Source organism: Coffea eugenioides, chromosome 2 (assembly GCF_003713205.1).
Source record: "Coffea eugenioides isolate CCC68of chromosome 2, Ceug_1.0, whole genome shotgun sequence".
NCBI classification, from domain to species: Eukaryota; Viridiplantae; Streptophyta; class Magnoliopsida; order Gentianales; family Rubiaceae; genus Coffea; species Coffea eugenioides.
The window spans coordinates 13,261,079-13,284,791 of NC_040036.1; the positions used below are offsets into that span (position 1 = coordinate 13,261,079).

Sequence of the window (23,713 nt, forward strand, 5' to 3'; positions counted from 1 at the left end):
GTTTCGAAATGGCCTCAATTTTATATCTAACTCTTTACATTTGTCCATCAACAAATAATTTTTGTCTTTGTCCTTCCCTTTTTCCCTTTCTTTCGTCCACCACCCCAGGATAATATTAGAAGCCAAAATTTCATTTAAAAAGAAAAGCAAAATGACTGGGGGAAAAAAAAAAGAAACAAAAAGAGGCGGGCTTATTTTTAATATATCATAGGTTTAGAACGCAAGTCAAATTTCCAAACGTTCTTCAAAAGGTCAAAAATACCCCTGTGAGCGAGATACGTGGCATAAATTAGTTTGGTTGGCACAGGCAAGAATACAATGCACCACAGTACACAATAACTACTATAGCCTGGCCGTACCATAAATAGGACCCACAACAAAATCCATCCTCGTCCTTCCAACAAAATCCATCGTCGTCCTTCCACCGTCCCAGTATTTCCTTTGTCTGCTTTCGCGGAAGAAGTGGGGGATGAAACAAAAGCCCAAAAACACGAGGGACAAAAACAAGCCAATTTCTTGCCAGATAGTAAAATCAAGCCAAATTCTTTTTTCCTCTTCGACTCTCACCGACAAATATTGCTATGAAAATCCAAAACTCCACTACTCTTTTTTCTTCTTCTTCTTGGTCTCTTCTCTCTCTTACTCAAACCATATTTTGTTTCTTTCTTCTTTTTTTCTCTTTCAGTTCAACTTTTGCATGGCTCTCTGTCCATAACTCCCTTCTCGGTACACTGGTACATTACTGCTCCACCGCAACCCACTATTTTCCCTCACCGCTCACCCACACCCACACACACACACACACACACATTTTGTATCTGGCAAGAACTCAAAGCGGTTTTAAGCAGTTTCTTTTCAAGTTGTAGCTTCTCTTTTCTTTTCTTAAATATTTTTCTTATGAAGAGTCCAAGATTATCAACTCTGGAAAACCCACGTTTTTTTTCCTTTTCTTTTTCTTGCAGTGAAGGGGTAGTTATTTATCATCTTGATCATGGCGGATTGGAATCCTCAGAAAGTGTAACTTTCCCTCTTTTCTTGTTTTTTTCAGAATAATTGGTTCATCTCACTTTCCCTATTCTCTTGTTTTATTGATTACAGCTGGAATTGTTCTGACATACCTCATGTTTTTTTTTTTTAATATTTTGTTTCCACTTTTTTTTTGGGCAGTCTTGATAAGTATGTTCATGACTACATGATCAAAAAGAACATGCATGAGGCTGCTGAGATATTTGTCCAGGAGGATAACCTTGGTGAACATGCAGTTGGTATGTGTTCAGCATACTATACATTCCAATCTCTTAGTTCTAATAGATGCATTTATGTCTTATCAAATGATTCCTTACCATACTTGCCATTTTTAAAAAATTTTCCTTGTTTTATTATTATTTTTTAATTTTTCCTCTTTGTGTGGGTATGCAATATTAGCTTAATTGGACAATCTTGATAATTCATGTGTTGCATGATCAATCTGATGATATATTTTGGTTGTCTTAATATCAACTATTTTCTTTGTCATAATAATTGATGTAGTGACATAAGGTAATCATGCATCTTATAAGTAGTTGATGAAATCTATCCCTTTACTTGATTTTTCAATACATATGTTATCCATCTTGAGTTAAATGGCTATTTATATTAATATGTCATTTGTAAAGCAAGTAGTTAATGCTAATCCAAATTTTTTTCCTTGGGGAAATGTCTCAGCTATTGATTGTCCTGAGGGGTTTTTGAAAGAATGGTGGTCTTTATTTTGGGACATATACTGTTCTAGGCTTTCACAGGCCAATGAAGTTGGTGCAGCGGAACCTTCTCCAGAGGTATTGTCTACTGAATCTTTAATGGTCATTTTAGCTGTATTATTGGTTGCAAAGTTCATTATCGCATGCATTCCATGTAAATCTCAGGATATAGTGCCACCAACCGGGAATGTGCTACAAAATATCCCTCCTATCATGCCAAGGCCTATTATGCTGAGGCCACCAGTGAGTCAACAAACAGCTAGGAACAAGCAGCAAAACCCCTTTGCTTCATTGCCAAGGCCGCAATTGATTCAGCAGGCCCTGAATTCAATGCAAACAACCTTCCCTCTTCTGTCAAGGCCGGAAATGATCCAGCAGCCCGTGAATGCAATGCAAACACCCTTTCCTATGCTGCCAAGGCTGGAAATGATCCATCAGGCCATGAATGCAATGCAAACAACCTTTCCTATACTGCCAAGGGCAGAAACAATTCAGCAGGCCATGGACACAATACAAACATCCTTTCCCATACTGCCAAGGCCAGAAATGATTCAGCAGGCCATGAATGTAATGCAAACAACCCGTCCTATACTGCCAAGGCCAGAAATCAATCAACAGGTCGTGAGTGCGATACCAATGTCAAAGCTAGATTTCTCTTCAAATTTTGCTGTCGGTCGAGGATTTGGTATGCACCGTGGAGAAATGCCAACTTTATTCTCAAAAATGTACGACCAAGAGTATCTGAAGTGTTCTTTTACAGATTTAACTGCTAATTTCCAGCTTCTTGAAGTTGAAAATATGACTCAAATGCTTCCATCTTCGAGCAACTTCAGGTACATTCAACGAAAGCAGTATGATAAAATTAACTTGTCTTCAAATAAATTCCCATCTGTTGGATTAGATAGTCCTGTCTTATCATTTATTGATAGTATACCTTGACTCTCCCCATCTCTCAGTTTTCAGCTGATTGAAGTATATGAAAACTTTTGCTTATTTTTATTCAAGAATAGACATTGGAAATAGTGATAATTGTTAGCGCTAAACCTTTTTGTGTTTACTGGGCATTTATCACTTGGCCAAAGAGTCAACTTTCATATCTTTATGGGCAACTACTAGGCCCCTAGCTGTTCAATGCACGCAAATTGCATGTCTGAAGTAGTTGCTCATAATTTGTTGTAACTTGAGCTCCTGAATAGTGATGGGATGTGCATTTTTTAGCCCTGTGGATTCATAAAATCCCAAATGATTAAGATTTACTTTTATATCTTAAATGTGTTTTTATATTTTCTCCAACCAATATTGATGTCTTTCAGCCGACAGCACCAAATTCCAGAGGAGATTCAGAGGCAAAAGATGTTTGAGAATATTCAACCACAGTTTGCCAGAGTATGCTTATGTTTATGTTGATAATAAGAGCATCTGCTTTCCTAAAACTAAATTCAAGATAACAAAGGCTTACCCTTTCGCAGGATGATGGACATGGTTTAAATCTTGAAACATCCAAAGATGCTGTCCCAGTACCTCAAGGAGCACCTCAGGCTGCAGTGCAAGAAAGAGAAGTTTTTGACGCTGGTGAGTTTTCTTCCTGCTTTCAGATCTTTTCGAAATTAATTTCACTTATATTGCAATTAGTTTTCTGCATCTTATACATGTTAGATTATGACAATGAATCACCGTACATTCTAATATTGAAAAATTTATGCATACAAAATAACTGCTTTAAAGCTGGAGCAGCACTAACTTTGAAGTATTCTTGCGTGATGACTTGTTTCAAACATAAGATCATGATGGTTTAATTGAATTGCAAATATTATATCAATAACTGTAGACTGAAGCCACCATTCTTCAGATATTTTCATAACTAGTATGTTTAGTATGCTTACACTATGAGATAACGAGTCAGATATGCAATATGGCAAATACATCTTCTTTCCTCTCTTTTGTCCTTTATCATTTTTCAGAATTCCTTTTAAAAATTGTATCACATTTTAAGTCAAGAAGCCTTAACCACATTATTTGGAAGCAACAACATGCATCTTCTTTCTATATTTAGTTCATTGTTTGGCTTATTTATTCATAAACGACCAGTTGAAATTCCATTTGTCACACTGTTCAAATTCATCCAATGGTCTACGTTTACTTTAAATGGGTGAAATTAATTCTCTATGTCAAACTAGGTGCAAATGATATTAACATTTTTAATGCATTTCCTTCTAATCTGCTTCATACGTTTTGAAAATATTTCATCTTGTTTAAGATTCAAGCCATCTACTTGTCTATTTTTGTTCTCTGTGTATTGCTTCTAAGACTTCTTTCACTGACCAGAGCATACCATGATAGAAGTTTCGTGGAGATCTCATCACCACATTTTGGAATATTCCTAGGGCATCATATCTTGTCACATTCCTACTGCACCCATCTATTAAACAAAATTACGTGGAATGATTTGATATGGTACCAAAGGATCTTAAGGTATTGTGGATAAGAATTTGGAATTAGCTTAGCCTGGTTTTGAGCCAGTGGTGACCATGTCAAAAATTTTTATAAGTTCCACTGAGGCAAGAGAGCGCCTATCAGTCTTGTTCTGTAATATAGTTGTGTAACCAAAAGTAACTTGGTCAAAGTCTGGTGGATAAGAGATCTATTTTTATGTAGAGAAGGAATAATGGGGACAGGATTCTGTATGTCTTAAATGCACTTTTCATGGATATTGGTAAGTCAGGGCAATTAGCTAAAAATTATAGTCTGATTAATCAAGTGGTTTGCTTTCTGGGTCAAAAACAGTAGCAGAATGTGATAGATACTCCTTCGCTGCTGTTCCATCAGGATCTGCAACCAACTCCAATGCCAGCTTTAGCTCTAGCTGTTGAACTTAGTGACCTCTGTCTGATCTAATTGATGGCATGGAGAAGGTTATACTATAACTTTGAGTTAAGCTAGAGAATGCTTGTAACTATTTTGCATGCTACTATAGATTGTTTGCAATTGGGATAGAAGACATTATACTAACTATTAAGCATTAGTTGTCTGTTATGATATCTTACAAAGTTATGAGACAATTTGCTTTCAACATTTCTATGGATGTTAGCTGTTATAATCTTGTGGAATGCTTTTCTTTAGAAGTCCTATATGCATGCGAGAAGTTGCAACGTGACTTTGTTTCGGACGGGAAACTTGTCAAACTCTCTCCTCTTTTTCAACCCAATACTCGTAGGAAGACGGTAAACATCTGGTGCTTCTTGGAAAATGTTATTAAGCTTCGGTGGAAGCAAGTAGTTTATGGTACATCAATGTTTATGATGATAATCTCGTGCGCCAGATATTGTGAAGCGGATATAGGAAGAATGGACAGTATAGTATTCCTATACCTCTTATTTCTTGACACTGTTCTTGAGCATCGGAAACCTTTAAGAAGTATCCAAACTTTGAAATCATAACCTATAGTTATTGATATGAAGAAATCTCTCTTGCAAGCCCTGAGAAAATTCAGCATGTTTACCCTCTTGTTTCCTTAGAACTGCATTACCTGCTCTCAAATACCCATAAGGTTGTACCTGCTCCAACCTTAGGTTCAATATCTTTGGACAGGCATATCTTTGATGCATTAGGTATGCAGATAAGCAAAAATGCCAAATCCCTTTTGAAGATCCTTTAAGGGTTCAGCATAGTCCGATCTTATGAAAATTTTGTTCCTTTTTTGGAGCCTGATCCTAAAAAACTTAATCATACTTTGGCCTATCTTTTCTAGTATTGTATTCATTGTATTACATGGTTGTCATGTCAGTGAATATTCCAACCTTTTAAGGAGCAACCGAACATATAAAGCATCTGATGCTATTCGGCTTTCCTAAAAAGCTGAGCTGCTAGATTCTGGAAAAAGTTAAGTCATGTCTAACATGAATGGGAATATCTTCTTCAAAACTCTGAAAATATTTCTAGGCCATCTTCCGACAATCGACCTTTTTTGAGCCTTCAAAGGGAATGGCAAAATTAAGGCATACTGAAATCCTTTTCAAGCTTAGTTTTGTAGATCATTAAGTTTGATTATTAGATGATTCCTTCCATTAATATGTGTTCCTACGTCTTTGCACAAAGAAAAAGGAAGTATTATCATGAGTTTAGCAACAAATATCTTGAAAACTGTCTACTAAGGCAATAGGAGATCCATTAGTCAAATATCCTACCATCAATGCATGTGCCTACATTTTAGTATAAAGAAAAATGAAGTACCATCAAAAGAATAGACAAAGATCATGTAAAATTTCTACTAGGGAAACCCGAAATCCAATAATAGCTCTCCTTTACAAGATTGGAGGACAAAGAAAAATGCCTAAATATAGAAACTCCAAATGCTATCTATGTTGTATTGTCATCTCTCAAAGAAACTTAAAACCACTTACCTCAAATCTACTAGTTTACAATGCTTTCTCTTAAGAATTCAAATCTTCTTTCTTCTATCCATTCAATTAGACTAGAACTCACAAAATGGACTTGCTCTTACAAGATTGTTTGTCATGCCTTGGACGTAGCAGACCAACTAGCATGACTCATGCCATTTTATCCTTAACCATAACAACTTTACCTCGTCCTCACCCATTTATATACTAAACTAACAATCATACTTGCCTTCACTCATATGTCATGCTAAGTTAACTTGTCAACCAATTTGCAATCAATTGCAAACACGGTGCTGTATGTAGGATGAATGGACTAATCATAAAGTGTCCAGGGCTACTAGGTTGAAATCTTGATCTCAATCATCCAATTGTCTCCAACAGACAGACATGCTTCTATAGTCAAAATTACTTTTTCACTTCTTTCTCGTAGCTTAATGGTTTATAGGTTCTTGACATGATTTTTTCTGTCAAAGACCCAAAAATTGATATGGTTATCCCTGTTGCTTGAACGCTGACAAATCTTGGAGGGATCAAGGGACATAACATGGTCCTCCAAAAGGCAAACATGAGTACTTCTTGCTTCCTTAAAAGTAAAGGGCATTTTTATTTGGTGTTAGCTTGCAAAATTGCTACTTTTGAAAGGGTGACTAGTTTTTTGCATTGTGTCTAACATGTGAAAGGTAGGCTCACAAGAAATCCACTACGCGACTCCTCGAATGACTTATATTGGTGTTCTTGCATTAAATTTGTAGCAAAAGTGGACTCCCCACTTTTACTTGTTCAGTCTTCGAATGACTTCATTTACTATTCTTGGATCTAGCACAGTTCATGTTCTTTTCACATAGAAAGCTACTTCCCATGGTACCTCCGCCAAAAGGGCAAAACATGCTTTTTCCTTTGCATTGAGAGTAATGGACGAACTCATACTTGTAATTTCCATGGTACCTTTCTACCAAATGAAATAGCATGTTTTGCCCCTTGAGAGAAGATATGACTGAGAGGGTAAGTGCTAGATCCTTTTGACTAAATTAATTAGAACTTTTCTATTTCTATCACTAACTAGTATAAACTCACGCTAATGGTCTTCTCTTGTGTGAGCAGTAGACTCTTTAGATCCAGTCATGGCTGCTCGGTAGTTCATGGCAGGAATTGGTACAGAGCCGGAGCTCTGGTACCATGTAAACTTTAAAAAGGAAAAGGAAATAAACAAAACTCTGCTTTTCTTTATTTTCCCACACACCGAATATGCCTACAAGGTAGGTATTTATAGGACAACCCTATCACAGTTCTGCCACAACTTAAGGTAATAGAACCATGATTTTAGGGATTACGTAATCAACTCATATCCTATCTTTTATTTTAGTTAATCTATTCAAACTTGATTGATCATAAGCAATAAAATCCCATAATCATGGGAGATAATATCTCTCATAATCATGGGAGATAATATCTTCAACAGTTTTAGATGGATAGAATTAACAATCATATTTTCAGTAGGGGATGCCAAAAATATAAATCATGTGGTGTGGATCACATTTTATTCCAAGATTTTGAATTTTTCAGCCTTACTAGATGGGGTAGATTAGTGTTTGAGTGCTATGGCTTTTGTTGATTGTTTGTTGGATACCTTTCAATTGCAGAAGTTAATCAATGTACATGATGATCTTTCCGATTTAGTGATAAACACAAAAAATATGATTTATAGGAAGCATTGTGGTAGAACTTCACAAAATTTGGAAAGATCTAGAGAATTATAATGATTATTATTACATTGTATGAATTTCCACAAAAACAAAAAACAAATTAGTGGCTGTGGGCAACTATTAGCTTTAAATTGTATTTACATATCATAGGAAGATTTGCATATAAAATGAAGGGTGAACATACTTTTGTGTTGGTTTTCATATCATAGTTCCCCAGTAGTGGCTTATCTTTTGTCTTTGGGCAAAAAACCTCAGCGGCCATTAAACTATTGGTCAGATCATGTTTTGGCCATCAAATTATTTTTTGTCAATAATTGACCACCAAACAACTTAATCAGTAAACACGCGACCATTTGATCGATAATTGCTATTAATATATGAAATTAGCACTACACGTGGCAAAGTAAGGGGCAATTTTGTCCAGCAACTATGTGTTTCCCCCGCAACTACAAACTCCTCAAAACTGTGGAGTTGCCACTGACCACAAACTCCTCCAGGTCACAACTCCCCCATTCTCCTCGACCGTAGAGCGCAAGGCCATCTCCACTACCAAAATGGCCCCAGACTCGCCTCCGAGGTCCCTGAGCGTAGCCTGCTCGGCGGGCATGGTGAACTGATCATTCTCGAGCTTTCTCAAAACTGTGGAGGAATCAATTGTGGTAAAGGGCACCCTCTCGAGCAAGCGAATAGCGACCATGGACCTGACAAGGGAAAAGGGCCCAACGGCGTCGTCAATGAGAAACTTGTCGGCGTCGGAGTTAGGGACCTGAGAGAGAGTTGGAATGCAAGGGGACAATTTGGAAGGTTGAGGTTGTTCGGGTTGGGAAGGGGAGAAAAGGGGCGGGAGTTGAAGGAAGAGATAGCTTTGAGAGAGAGGTTGCGAGAGGAGACGAGGTCAAGGACTAAGTTTTGGAGAGAGGCGATGAGGTGTAGCTGAGCATTGTGTAAGGCCTCCACACAGGATTCTAGCTGCTGTCAGACCTGTTTGACGGCAATCATGGAGTCCTTGCTGCTGCCTTCAGATGGCGTCTCCATGTTATGTTTTTCCTTTTCTCTTTTCTTTCTTCCAATCCTAAGGTGAAATTGCAATAATATGGAGATTGGGCTTAATTAAGGCGTTTGTGGCAGCTCCTGCGTAGTTGGTGGACAAAATTGCCCCTGTGCTTTGCCACGTGTGGTGTTAATTTCACATAGTAATAGCAATTATCGATCAAATGGTCACATGTTTACTGATTAAGTTGTTTGGTGGTCAATTATTGACGAAAAATAGTTTGATGGTCAAAACATGATCTGATCAATAGTTTAATGGCCGCTGAGGTTTTTTGCCCTTTGTCTTTTTGTACAACATGAAAGTTTAATTTCATCCATACAAGAAGTCCTGCTTGATACAAGAAACAGATCTCCTTTTCATGCATCATGTGCATTTCACTTCAATATAGTACACAATGTTCTCTACATCACCGAGAAATGTGGTTACCATTATGATATATCCCATTTCCTGTGGGTAAAAATGTTTATCTATATTTGAGTTCCTATTGTGGTCAATGCTTGATTGTACTAACTCTAATCTTGGACCTCCAGGGAAGGGCAAATCAGTCCAACAGATTCCTGTTCACGATCATCTTTTGAGAGTAAGTGACATGATAGGTTTTTCCCCTTAAATGGCTTTAGTTTAAGTTGCACAGTTTAATTTAGCTGTTGCATTCACTGGTTAATTACAATTTTTGATCTTTTACCAGGGTGTTGGCTCATTTTCTCCTGGCAGGAGGCAACCATACTTATCAACTGTACCACTGCCAAACCAGCAGCAACAAACTCCAGCATTTGGAGCCCACTATCAACAATATCATTTAGCTAAACCAGAAGTGCAGAACTCCGGAAGACTGACATTACCAGTTTCAGGAAGTTTTTGCAATCTGCCTAGTCGCATGATAATTGATTTTGACTTGGGGAAGGTTTTACAAGTAAGATGAAGCAAGCGAACTCTTAGGTTTATACAATAGCTTAAAAGTATGAGGTGTTTTATTTAGTCATTGGTGTCTTTGGCATCCGTGATTTTCAGATTCTGGAATTGATATTTTTTTATTACCCTTAAAAAAGAATCTTTTGAAGATCATTTTCAGCAGAAATTTCAGGGCAAATTATGGATTTCTTTTCGCATTCAGTTTTATGGAGATGTTTCACAGCTAGTTGAAACATATGAGGCTGAGAGCCCTATAAACTTCTGCTGACCTTCAGTGAACTCTAGAAGTGCAAAATCTAGATCCTTCTCCTGTATTTGACTTGAAAACGAGTACTTTATTTGCACTTTCTTTCCCAATCCTCTTGGCTGATTGTTATTTTGATTAAAGTCTTGGGCAGTGTTTTTTCTCCATGGGAATTGTTGACAAAGGACGTTATTTTCTCAGAAGTAGAAGGTTGGAATTGTTAATTGGAAATTATACTAAATTTATCCTTAATGATATAGAATGCCTTACCAGAAGTCAGCCATAATTTATGCACTTTGTCTTGTTCAGTTTAGTCAATTCTACTTCTTTCAGAATTGCCAACAACAAGTTTTGAGTTGTATTTATGAACAGGTGACCAGAATTTTCATTTGTTATATCTGATAGAAAAGGTGCTGGAGTTGATCAGTTGAATTGAGCCATTATGATAAGTGAACTCAGGTTTTGGCTGGATATCAAATCATATTGCTTGATATAGAGGTGCATTATGGAGATTCTATGTCTTGCTGTATGTCTTTGATCAAGATTAAAGCAGTCCCTTTTTCCATGGCTGTAGGATGATGATGGTAATATTTAGCAGCATTAAAGTGGGTGGTACTTCTCTGACAGTTGCCAAGCATACCCTCTTATAGGGACCATCCTCAAGTTTTAGATTCCTGGGACAAAAGAACTTGAACTTGAAAAACCTTAACTCTTGAACAATATGTGATGCCAATACAAATTTTATTGTCTTAAATCTTTGGAGAGAATAAATGGATGAGCATCTAGTAATGATGGATTGTAGGAAAATTTTGTTTTTAGCTAATATTATTGTTTTTGATGAACTGAGCATGGCATATCAGTAAGAGATTAATTTTCATTCTTAAACCTATTATTATGAAATTTGGATGCAATATGCATTTATACAACTACCTTAATACCTATTTCATCTGATAAGAGAGCTTGATGGGCTTCTTTTACCCATGGTTAAGCCAATATACCAAAGTGATTCGCTTTCTAAATTTGATCTTCTACATGAAATTATGTAGTTATGGGCTTTTCTGTGATCAATAGCTGCCAGGTAATGATCAAATTGGCAGTGGAACAGTAGTACAACAACGGGTTCCTGGGTTACAAATGGCCAAGGAAACATTAATCCCTGAGAAACAGCAAACTCCTGAACTAAAATGGCACAAGTCGAAAGAGGTTGGCTCTGGAGTAGTAGAACATGTTTAAGTCTTTTAAATTTCTTGGGTCTTTCTTTTTTCTCCTTCTGGCACAAAACATCATAGAATGTTAAGTAACATATTTTCAAATTTTGTTTTTGTTTGTCTTTCTAATACTACATACTTCTATTGCATCAGAGTGTCAAAAGCAGGAAGAATTCATCAAGTGTTCTGCCTGTTCCAAGCAACTTGGTATATTTCATTTATTCCCATGAAATGCAAATGTACTTTTTTCTTTATCTTCTTTTTGGTTTTGGGAATTGGTAGAGAAACATATGAATTCTCCCACGATTTTCTTTATTTACTTCAATTGTGTTTTGCTTTTACTGGAATGTCTCATTATTTTGTTATGCTCTTGGTCTGACGTTTAAGATTTTTCTTCTCTTATGGTTTGCCCTTTGATACCCTTTATTGGCTCTCAAGTAAAACAAACTGTCACTTAGGCTCCAGGGATTTGCCTATGACTTTCAAACTGAATTTTTTCAATGTGCTGCAGGATGGAAGTAATGCAGAAGGGCAGAACACTATGGATGAGGACATCCAGCTCCACATTCCAGATGAGAACGACAATTGTAATGACCTGAGTACTGCACTCAGTACCTTTCAGCAAACTTCACCTGCACTGGACAAGAGTGCATGGAAAGGTTAGATAAATCATGTCCTTAGCAAACTGTCAGAAATGGTAGTTAACACATATAGGTTTGTTTCCTGATCCATCTCCTGTATGCGAAATGACTTAACATTTACCGATTTTAAAGATGCATACAATCTCTTAAGGCAAAGGTTTGACAACTAAGAACTTCGAATAACATTTTGTTGCACAAAACTGACTGCTATTGAAATTTATTCTCCGTCTTGTTTCCTTCCATAAATTCAAAATCCGAATAGCTGGAGTATTGCAAAATATGTGTCAAGAAGAAGCCACTGAACAATTTCAGTGAACAACTTGAATTGTGTGACTATGTTTAAGCAATCATAACACTATTATTTTTTAGGCTTCTCCTTTGGAGAATTTGGCAGCCTTCAATCTCCAAACAACAAGCTCCTGTCCTGTCACTTCACATCAACGGGAAGGTTGTTGGCTGGTGCAGGATATGAGAAGAAGGTTGTTTCTTAGTTTCCTTCAAGTTTAAATTCCAATAAAGTTCTCACATCTTCTTCTGTCTTGATCTTCTGGGTGGATTTGAACCAGATCCTCATATGGAACATGGAAACTTTGTCAGTTGATGTTATGGAAGGGCATTCTGACCCCATCACAGATATTCGATTCAGACCAAATTCAACAGTTTTTGCGACCTCATCTTTTGATAAATCTCTTCAAATTTGGGACGCATCAAAGGTGGATATGCACATGTTTGCTGTACATTGTCAGATAGTAGTATAATCCTTAGATGTCTTGTGTCTGAATGGAAAGACTTTGTTATAGTTCTTTTTCCTCTCTTCATGCTTTCTTAATGATAGAATTTTCTCACAGAATTTTGGAGTCATCGTTTATCTTGTATGTAGTTATTCAAATCTGCTCAATAGTCTCGACATATGATCTTATGCCATTCTTTGTCAACTGCAATCTTTACTCTTTCTTTTGCTATTGAGTCCACAAAATGCATTACTAATGAATATTTTTACGTTATGCATATTCACAAAATGATATTTGCAGCCATCTATGGTGGGCCAGGAACATGATAGATATAGCCAAAAAAAAAACCTACATCAAACATCACTTTTACATCAAAAAGCTTCTTTATATCAAACATTAACTTTTGCATCAGTATTTTGTAATTTTATGCAATTACATACTATTTACAGTTCGAGTTGAACCTTATGACGTACATGGTCAAAGTAGGACTGAACCATGGCAATATGCATTTTCCCCCTCTAACAGTTGTGCTTTATTGGAGTTCTTGTTGTTCAGCAAACAACTGCTTACTTTATTCCATGTCTGCAAAATTTCTAGCCAACAAATCCTCCATCTAAGCTTGATGGTCATTCTGAACATGTGATGTCACTGGATTTCCATCCAAGGATGGGGGATGTTCTCTGTTCTTGTGATAGTAGCAACGAAATGCGGATATGGAATGTCACTAGACAAACATGTGTTCATACTTCTCAGGTGAGTCTAATAATCTTTTTTTGCTGATTCAGATCATTGAATGTTATTTTACTAGTTATGCATCTGCATTCTGTCGTTTTATGCTTATTAGTCCATCTAGTTTTTAAACAAAGCCTTGGTGGTGACCCCCCCCCCCCCCTCTTTTGACTTTCGTTCTGTATAGTAGCTTTTTTGTGTGAAGCTGGCCAAACAAGTGGACATGAATAAAGATTGGCTAAAATATTCCTTATGATTATTCTTCCTGATATTGACCACATTTGTGATCTACCAGATGTGTGAACTTTTGTTGGATCTGGAAGCAGATTTTCCCAACTATTATGAAGAGTTACAGTAATTAGACTACACTAAAATAGATACTACTTAATCAAAGAACAAAACATCGGATTACTCTATTTCTCAAACCTGATCATTTTGGTGTTATTCATAGCAACATCGACCTTGATCTTATTGAGATGATTTTTGAATTCTTACTGATCTGAATCCAGGGAGGTAGTAGACAAGTTAGGTTCCAGCCGCAACGTGGGGACCTTTTAGCATCTGCTTCAGGAAACATCATCAATTTGATCGATGTTGAAACAAATAAAATCACTTACCAGTTTAAGGTAATAGATTAATACAGTGACTCATCTTCTCATACTTCTCCAAATGCATTGAGTTACTCCAAAATTGATTTGGTTCCTCTTATATCTAGGGACATGATAAAGATGTACGCTCATTATGTTGGGATAATGGTGGGACATATATAGCCTCTGTCAGTGAAGACAGTGCAAGAATATGGACAATCAACTTAGGTGGAAGGTGCATTTATCACCTGCACTGCACTGGTAATAAATTTGAGTCGTGCACCTTTCATCCTGGGTATGCTCAATTAATGGTGATTGGAACTAACCAGGTGCAAACTGAAATCTTGTCTTATTAAATAGTAGAATTTTTCCTTGGCAAGATTTGATGTCATTTTGAATGGGGGTTTCCTCTAGTATGTGTATTCTCCTGAAGGATGTTTTTCTTCACTCCTTTTGATTTCATCTCAATGCCTCCAGGTAAGCAAGCAGTGCAATGTCACTTTCTTTGACAGTTGGAACAATGATAAAGATATTTAGCCATACTTGACTTGCTCTCTTTTGCCTTGGAAAACCATGTCCATTTTTTCATCAAATTATATCTATTAAACCCCATACTAAATCCTCACACAAAAACCAACCTGCTTATGTATATAACTGCAAAAGTAACAGCATTTTTTATGATTTTCCATTCGCTACCGATGCTTTCAATTGGAAGTCCTTGGTTAGTTTTTCTTTATATTTTTCCAGAAGCTGCTTTACTGGGGTATTTATTTAGATACGACTTGGTACGTGAACAAAGTTTTTCATGTGATCTGCTTTGAGCAACCTCAAGGAAGGAAGTCGCTTCTGGTTTTCCATCTCATATGCCATTAAACTAATAATTTAGAAACTCTAATAGGTTGTAGGAATGATATGCTTAATTTATGTGTTTGGCATCTAAGGTATCTAAAAGCTCTGTAACTAGCCAACCTCTCCCAGAACCTCTGCATGAGAGGAACTAGAATTTAAGTCCCAAATTTTACAGGAACTTAGTGAACAGGAAATGAAGTGTAAAATTGTTGTTCTACAAGTTTGTAGGCATGAATACAGATAAAATGAGAGCTTACTGCTGTTACTAACAAGGTCCTTTTCCTTTGCCTAATGTTTTTGCCTAAGAAATAACGTTACTGATTTCAATATAATGGTCAAGACTCTTCTAAGATTTCTCTTGATGTCGAACCATCTCCATTCTCAATTATAGTGTTATTCAATCAATTGTTTACTTTAGGAATGAAAAAGCCCGAAGACCTATCCCATTAGCCACAAGATATTACTGTTTTTCTGTTCATTGTTCTAAGTTTTGTGGTGTTATTATCCCTAGATTTTCTGATCATAATCACTCTGAGAATTCTTGCAGAGACTGGAACTCTGGAATCCAACTGATACCAATAAAACACAGTCGTATGATGCACATGATGACATAATTGCAGCATTAGCAGATTCACCGCATACAGAAACCATTGCCTCAGCAAGTCATGACAATTGGCTGAAGTTGTGGAAATGACCTTTAGTTTCTTTGTTTCTTTATCTTTTCTAGTATGTGATCATAAATGTGTTTACTGTGGATAATACCTAAAGGAGACAGCTTTGTTTACTAGGATCTGGGTGTAAATAGATCCATTGGTGCTGGTAAGATCATCAGGAACAAAATCTGAAGAGATATAGCACCAGGGAGAAGATCAGTTTAGGCGACAATAAGGCTGGGATTTGCCATGTTTTTGGAGATAGAACTTCCATTATAAGGATGTAGTATGCACATATATAAAGTGTAAGTAATCAACCAATTTCTCAGCTGTATGTAAATGTTACTTGAATCCAGTCTTTGTGCTTTGCCATCTCAGCCTTCTTCTTCTGCAGTTTGCAATTTTCCTGGCTTCTTTATGTTTTCATTAAGAGAGTACATAGCTTTGGTCATTATGCTTTAAACCATTTGTTGTTTGAACTTCCATTTACTCTGTGTTGGTTTGCGAGAGTGTTTTGCTAATGAAAAACTGGTGCTACTTAGCGGAGTTTCTTGGCCATAACTAGATTTAGGTGTTCTAATGTTTCTGACCTCTAATAAGAAACGAAAATAGCTGGTAACTCCCGAAGAGACCTACTACATTTGATGATGGATGATAAACCTTAAGGTGTCTTTTAAGTATCAGATGAGTCTATAGATATCTTCAGTATGAATTATAACCACTCTGCTAGTAACTGCTAACAATTGAAATTATTACTACTTCACCTATGAAGATGGCAAAGCAAGAGTGCGTTGGATCAGTCGGAGCAACTCCGATTCTGTCAGGCATTTGTTCATGCAACTCCATGAGCTGTCTTGTTGATCTGTCTTGTTGGATACGAAGGACGGATTAGTATTTGCAGTACCCTTAGTTCCTTACGGCTGCCCCAACTCCCCATACCAGTTAATGGGCACTTGGCACCCTGTTGTAGTAGCAGAAAATTACCCTGTAATGAGTGAAAGATCACATTTGAAAAGATGTATTGATTGAATGAAAAATAATCAAATAATAAAATTTGTATTTATATCCAACAGAAACAAATCCCCTTTTTTTGATAAACACAAACCATACAATTTCCATGGGGCTTTGTCAAGAGTAGAAAATAAAAAGGTGCACCTGTTACCTATAGATTTGGCGACAACTTGGAAAGTGTATTTAGATTTTAGACTGAAATCCCTGTATTCTCACTTCCAGAGCTCTTCCATTGGGATACCGCGCTCTTCTGCAACTTCACTGAAATGCCTCATTTTCTGCACTGCTATAATTGTTGCTCTGGCATTATTGAGGGGACTTCTACTCCCAAGCTCCTTCCCAGAGGCATTCTGAACTCCTGCCATATCTAGAACAGCTCCTCCTGCAATGATCCCAGTGCCTGATGAAACAGGCCTAATCATCACTTTTGCTGCCCCATAATTTGCCTCAGATCTGCCATTTAATTGAATTTAAACATTAATTAATTTAATAGTATTCATTTGGCAGTGAAATCCAATGGATACTTGATAAGCATACTACGTAGCTTGCATTACTAGATGGTTCTGAAGCGGGCAAGATGAGGTTTTACAAGCCTAATGTATCTCTTTTAAGTTTTACTACTACATCCTACCTGTTTCAGTACTAAAGATGCAATACTTAAATATTTCCACAGCAGCAACATGTTATTTAACAAAGAATCCAACATTGTTTAACATTAAAAGAAACAAATCCAACACTAAAGAATATTTTTGACCCGTGAGGCATTGGCACAGTGATGATATTCTTTCTAGCATCCATAGCAGACTTTTTGATGGCATCCACAATTTCTCTAGCTTTGGCAACTCCAACTCCCAGTCTTCCCTTTTTATCCCCCACCACCACAACAGCCCTGAATCGCAACATTTTTCCGCCTTTAACCACTTTATCCATCCTCTTCAGCTGCACAACTCTCTCCTCAAACTCATCTTTGACGGGCCTTTTCTCCTAAAAAGTTCTCCCGAGCCCGTTCTTCTTTTGAAGCTTAAGAGTCGCCCATGACTCTTACGTCATTGCCAAGAAAACTCTCCCCGCTATAGGCTGGACCGTACAATTCTTCGTAGGCTTGGGCAATTTCTTCCTCTGATTCAAAGGGTTCTTGGTGGGACGAAGCCTTCTGGGCGTTCTGGAGGGTTGAAAGTAATGAGCATTTCCGGGTCTTCTTCTTCGTTGTCGTAAAAGGTTGTTTCGATATCCCGAGGAATGTTTCTCGCCTTTGATCATTGGTCCCTGTTTGTTAAGCTTCGAACGTTGGAAGAAGGGTGTCGAGGTTTAAAGGGATAGGAGGGAGGGAGACGTGTGTTGGGTGTGAAGGGAGAGGAAGGAGAAGGCAGAGAGAAGGGTTGTAGAGACGGCCATGATATGGATGGAGTCGGTTCGAAGTGATCGGTGATCAGGAGGACAGAATTTAACATTATTGTTTTATAACAAACTCCATCAGTAAAAATCTAGAGGAGGAGTAGAAAATAACCAGGGATGCGCCTAGTGTCTGCAACAAAACCCTAGATCGAACTAGACAAATGTGAACCAACCCACACCTGCTACAAGTAAAATGGCTTCTCCCTCTCCATCTTGATGGTCATGGCTTCAAGGTGAAAGAAAGGCTTGCTTAGATCAAAGTATGCAATCTCACTCCTCTCTTCTTCTGTTTGCACATTTTGATTTTGGTACGTGAGGATGCATGCATTCATCTTTCATTCCGAAGTCTAGCTTGTGTTTTTTATGTGACAGAGAATTTGGATTAATTTCACCTGCATGGCCGGTCTCATGCATCACATCAACATACAAACTAAAACATTCATATGCAACAAAAACACAACAATTTTTGTTCTGTCTTTAAAACGTGTATTTAGATTTTGATCTCATAATATCCCTCAATTCTACTTTATATGACAGATATAAATTAAATGATAACCTATTTTCTTGATTTTAAGAATTTTCATATTTATACCTACTTTTAGACATATTGTGATTTTAGACATCTACTAAAGATGGAATTTGTATTCATATTTTTTTCAAAAAAAAAAAAAAAAAAGGATGTTGGACTGAATTGGATGGTATTAATTTTGCATCATTCGGATCAGTACATCTCATGCGGCATTGTGCGATGGCGTTTTGGTGTCGTTGCACGAATGAAAAATGGCGTGATGACGCGTTTAGTATAATGGATATGGTTTACTATTTCGTTATTTGAGCAAATATTCTTTAAAGTAAGAGGATAAATGTCATCGACTAAGGCAAAATATATAAAAAATTGAAAAGATCTCTTGAAATAAAAGTTAAAACCCTAATAAAGAATTACGATAAAAAAAAATTCGAAAGTTTTAAGAAAAGAAAAAGGCATATGAAGAGATTAAATAAAGAGCTTAAACTATCACTCATTGCGTTAATTAGAATTTGTTCCCTAAACTATCACTAACTTGCAATTTGCACTCTTAGCTATCAATTAAAGCAATTTTAGTATTACAAATGTCTAGTACATTGCTCAAATTGATTTAAAGAAAAGATTTTACTAACCCCGATGAATAAGAGAGCTTCAGTGAACATAGACAAATTGAGGGTGCTACAGTCTCTCCACTACAAAATAGCAACACAAATCTATTAATTTGCAGCTCGTTTGAGCAACGTGCATTTCCTTGATAGTAAAATGTATACTAAGCACTAATATTGATACTTTAGGCTGCAAATAGAAAATTAGTAGTAATACTTTTTTTTCGTCGTTTAAGAAGTTTTCTGCTTTCCATTATCAAAAAAAAAAAATTGCTGCTTTCCTATCCCAGGCTTCAAGAACTTTTTCTCCAAAGCTGGCTATGTTCTTGGTCAGAGCCCAGGAAGGACAACTTCCTCACATCTCCTAGGTGAACAGGGAAAACAGAAAGAAATTAATGCAATAGTCAAAAGATAAGGTATCAACTGTTCACCATTGATTATGTGATACCAAGTCATCATGTCCTCCATTACGCCAAATATATATTTGTTAACAATGCACTAAAAAGTTAGATTATGACACAAAAAGAGGATGAAGGAAAATCTCCTCAAATACGAGGGATGATTTTCTGTTTTTTCTTTTGTTCTCTTTTCCCACAAGTTTCTGAATCAAGAAGTGTACTAACAACAGATTTGATAACAACATATATAATATTTGAGAAAAACTGTATGTGGGACTACATTGCTGAGTAGTTGGATCTACAGAGAGAAGTTTGACAACAAAGATTTGGTCAAGTCCTTCACTTCCAAAGCTCTTCCATTGGAATACCACGCTCTTGTGCAACTTCACTAAATTGCCTCATCTTCAGCACAGCCACGACTGTTGCTCTTGCATTATTGAGGGGATTGTTACTTCCAAGCTGCTTGCCCAGAGCATTCTCAACTCCAGCCAATTCTAGAACAATCCTCACAGCTCCACCAGCAATCACTCCAGTACCCGGGGATGCAGGTCTAAGCATGACTTTTGCCGCACCATAATCCGCATCAGATCTGCCAAATTACATGGATATCAGAAGATAAATTAACCACATATCAACAATAACCAGAAATTTAGTCAGAAATGATACCCTCTTAAAGTGAACAAAGACAACTCTCAAGCAGGCAAGGTGAATTCTGTGTTGATGCATATGTACCCTGTCTGGATAGACAGAAAGCACGAGGTACCAAGTGAACTAAAATATCTGAGGATCCCAGTCAATATTGTCAACTTTGCTATCCATATTGCCATTGGAAGTTTTTGACAAGGCAACAAGTGAGTTTACAACACTTTCTCAGAGCTACCATGCTCATGCATGAAGTTCCCTTTGAGCAGGGCTACAATATTTTGAGCATAAATTTTCAACAAAATTCCAGAAAGAAAAGCCTTGTTGCTCATAGCTGATCATCTACCCTAAAAACCACATACCAAGTTTACTCCATTCTTCTGCTGAAACTTAACAGTACTATCTGCTCAAGAAAGATGATAGGATGCCATGATCGTCAGAACAGGTCTAAACCTCAAAAAATGGAACAAACATCATCCATCAAAACTTCTTAGGACAACACCATATGACCACATGCAAGCAATGATCCATGGCAAGATGACAACATGCAAGCAATTAAATATCAAAGAACTTATTTTAGGCAGTTTACATGACAAGGACATTTAGTTCTTTGTTCACTGTCATATTCTGCCTCTACAGCACAAAGTTAGAAACCGTCTTCAAAAAGGTGGATATTCTATACAGCAGCTCGTGGTTTAGGCTTTGAAGTAGAGGAGAAAACTGTAGAGAAGCTGATTACTTGATCTGTAAACGCATAGATACCATAGCTGCTAGAAAGACTGATTTTTATTCATGGACTGCAGTATCCACTAGCTACATGCTTGTAGCATAGCTGCTGCTTTGCTTTTTGGATATCTTTCCATGCTTTAACAAGCAAGCCCAAGCCTTGAACTTATAAGCCCATAGGATTGACTGGGCATAAGCTGAAAGTCAAGTTGTACGTATGAAAGGATCTGAAAGGTGCTACTACCTTAAAAAACAGCAGAACATTGCTGGCTGAACAAAACATGTAGCTAGGCAACTCAAAAATTAAAATTGTAGCTAGGTAGATGGCAAGTGCTGTCTAGCTTCCAGCTGTTCTTTATCCTCCTATGGAACTCAAAGCCAGGTAAAAAGAGCTTGCTGTTGGATCATAGTCTGCAAGAAACGTGAATAAACAGGGAACTAGTTTTGAAAAAAACTAGTTATATGATCAAATAATCCGAGCTTTGACTTTGAAGTTCGCTTTTGGAACCAGATTTGGCGTAAACTTAGCAGTTACAATGGTTCAAACCACTGTCATTTTGCAAAAGAGAAAATTTCAAAAGATTAACCATAAAAAGCTCTCGTAATTGCAATGGAAAGAAGCGCGTAACAAGTTCGTCTACGCATAAAGTTCACTTCATAGGCAACTAATGTACCTAATACTAGGGAGCTGTTTATTAACATTTCTAGTTATGTTAGACTGCCACTTCAAGTCAGCTAAAAACTTTTATCTGCCCTAAAATGACTGATCCGCAGTAGTCTAGGAAGAACACAGCAAATTCCTGGCAAATGCCTATCTTCATAGCTCAAACAACTGCTAGAATCCCACATAAGATTTCTTTCTTTCCTTTCAAAAGCAGTATATAATTAGTCCAATGAAAGTTCGTAAGGTTGACACCCAAGAAAAGCTTCATATGCACCATAATAACAAATGCTACGTCACAATCCAATAACTTTTATTCAAAAACAGAAGACCAATCCTAAAATGCCAATTCATTACACAAAATTCCAATTCCAAGAACAGAACTTTCAACTAAAACAGAGCTAGCCCGGATGATTTTACCTGTGAGGAAATGTCAGATACTTGGTCATGGGCACTGTGATGACATTCCTTCTAGCATTAACAGCAGATTTCTGAACAGCAACAGCAACTTCCTTAGCTTTCCCAACTCCAACACCAACATGTCCCTTTTTATCACCCACAACAACCACAGCCCTGAAATGCAATTGCTTGCCGCCTTTAACAACTTTGGTCACTCTGCTCACTTGCACCACTCTCTCCTCAAACCCATCTTTAACCTTTTCCCTCTGGCCTTGTGACCCAAACCCACTTGTCTTTTTCACCTTAGGATCCATCACATAGATGTCATTTCCAAGAAAAGTTTCACCACTGTATGCTGGCCCATAGATTTCTTCATACCCTCGGGCTATTTCATCTTCTGTCTCAATTGGCCCTTCGTCAAAAGAAGGAGGTGGAACAAAGTCTTCCGGGCGCTCTGGTGGGTCGAATGTGGAGACTTCTTCCGGGTCTACATTGTCAAAATAAATTGTTTCCGCACCACCAGAAGTAGCCTTGACGGGGCTGATTTTTGTGACTTTGGGAAGGAGAAATAGGGAATATTTGGGGTTTTTTAAAGGGGAGAGGGAGGGGTGAGAAGAGGGGAGATGGGAAAGGCGTGGTGGGTGATGAATGGAAAGGGAGGAGAAGGTGGATAAGGAGCTTGGAGAGGCAGCCATGTGGTGGAGGCGGTGGTGGCTGGAGATGGAAGTTATCAGTGGAATAGTGAAGTGTAAGCAAAGGGGGTGAGTCTTATCTCACTTCTCTTTTCCCAGTTGTGAGGGAAGATGAAACGGTGAATCGGATTTTTTTTTTTTCCAGACTTTTGAAGATGAATCGGATTTGGATGCGCTTTTTTTTTCGTTTTTTTTTTTTTTTCTCCTCCTGAGCTGGGGAAAGGTCAGCTTCATTAAAAGGAGAAAAATATTACACTATAGAGTAGGCGTTTGTATTGTACCTGATGATGTCCAGACCAACTGAAGGAATGGAGGGCTAAAAATCTGGCAAAATAAGCAACCGGCCAAAAAGTAATGTAATGGCGGATAGAGTTGCCTATACAAAGAACTATTTTCCACAAAATTATACAAATAACTATTGTATGTTTCCCTTGTTTTTTTAGAATATAGATACTAATACAAAGTGGCTTGGTTCAAATATTTTTTTTGTCACTTTTTAACTTCAATTTTTACCCTTACAAGAATTAATTTTGCCCTAATTACTTAAGCACAAATTACCAATATAGGTACCCATACACATTGTAATTATCAAATTAATTATAATATTATAGGAAAAAATATTAGTAAAAGATCACAGTTCTCGGTACTAATGAAAGTTCCATATATAATAATCACATAAAGAATAATTCATTTCTAAGTTGCACAAACACGGCTTAACACTAGTAGTGATTAATTGACTGATCCTTCCGTGCTCTAATGAATTGAGTTTGAGCTGAATCTTAGGACAACCTCTAAGGTTTGTTCTCCTGAATAAACAAACAAATTTTGATCATTGCAAATGTGCTCAACTGGGATCTTGGGCCTCAAATAAGGTCTCGGCCCATTTTCAATAACATCAGCCGAATAAACCGAAATGGAAACGTGGCATCGGGGCAACACGTGTCATCTACTAAGGGCACGTGGCATCACGTGGCACGGTCCTCTGCTTTCCCACGTCCAGAGAAACATTACTACAATTTTTTAGACAAAAAACTGTTGGATAAAAGTTTAGGTAAGTTTAGTTTTGATTATTATCACGAGTTAAAACGTGTTTTCGAAATCATAAATCTCTAATAAATAGATTGTTGATCAATATAGATGTAGCAAGATTCAAATATATGATTTTTATAAAAAATGGCATGTTCTTAACAAATTAAACCAACGTATGTTGCACA

General features: G+C 37.2%; 2 protein-coding genes and 1 pseudogene across 2 annotated transcripts; 1 reads left to right on the forward strand and 2 right to left on the reverse strand.

Moving 5' to 3' along the window:
* The first annotated feature begins 679 nt into the window (after positions 1-679).
* On the forward strand, positions 680-15,816 carry LOC113764115 (transcriptional corepressor LEUNIG_HOMOLOG-like). Its single transcript, XM_027308177.1, has 19 exons — positions 680-734; positions 963-1,017; positions 1,168-1,265; positions 1,705-1,817; positions 1,905-2,424; positions 2,500-2,572; positions 3,053-3,125; positions 3,209-3,311; positions 9,421-9,470; positions 9,579-9,803; positions 11,118-11,249; positions 11,408-11,461; positions 11,766-11,913; positions 12,265-12,374; positions 12,462-12,608; positions 13,224-13,379; positions 13,865-13,981; positions 14,071-14,271; positions 15,339-15,816. The coding sequence occupies exons 2-19, from the start codon at positions 992-994 to the stop codon at positions 15,483-15,485; spliced, it is 2,493 nt and encodes an 830-aa protein (XP_027163978.1). The 5' UTR covers positions 680-734; positions 963-991; the 3' UTR covers positions 15,486-15,816.
* An 851-nt stretch (positions 15,817-16,667) lies between these two features.
* On the reverse strand, positions 16,668-17,850 carry LOC113760429 (annotated as a pseudogene).
* A 1,656-nt stretch (positions 17,851-19,506) lies between these two features.
* Positions 19,507-22,636, reverse strand: LOC113760976 (30S ribosomal protein S5, chloroplastic-like). The gene is made up of 2 exons (XM_027303750.1): positions 21,829-22,636; positions 19,507-19,968 (listed from the first exon to the last, which is right to left on the reverse strand). The coding sequence occupies exons 1-2, from the start codon at positions 22,500-22,502 to the stop codon at positions 19,719-19,721; spliced, it is 924 nt and encodes a 307-aa protein (XP_027159551.1). The 5' UTR covers positions 22,503-22,636; the 3' UTR covers positions 19,507-19,718.
* Between the last annotated feature and the right edge of the window lie 1,077 nt (positions 22,637-23,713).

Bases quoted from the DNA above. Each gene is read 5' to 3' on its own strand.
- LOC113764115 (XM_027308177.1), top strand. From the start codon at position 992: ATGGCGGATTGGAATCCTCAGAAAGT. The intron at 2,425-2,499 runs GTATGCACCGTG...GTTCTTTTACAG, and splicing joins TGCTGTCGGTCGAGGATTTG to ATTTAACTGCTAATTTCCAG. The intron at 2,573-3,052 runs GTACATTCAACG...GATGTCTTTCAG, and splicing joins CCATCTTCGAGCAACTTCAG to CCGACAGCACCAAATTCCAG.
- LOC113760976 (XM_027303750.1), bottom strand. From the start codon at position 22,502: ATGGCTGCCTCTCCAAGCTCCTTATCCACCTTCTCCTCCCTTTCCATT. The intron at 19,969-21,828 runs GTAAAATCATCC...GTAATTTGGCAG, and splicing joins TATCTGACATTTCCTCACAG to ATCTGATGCGGATTATGGTG.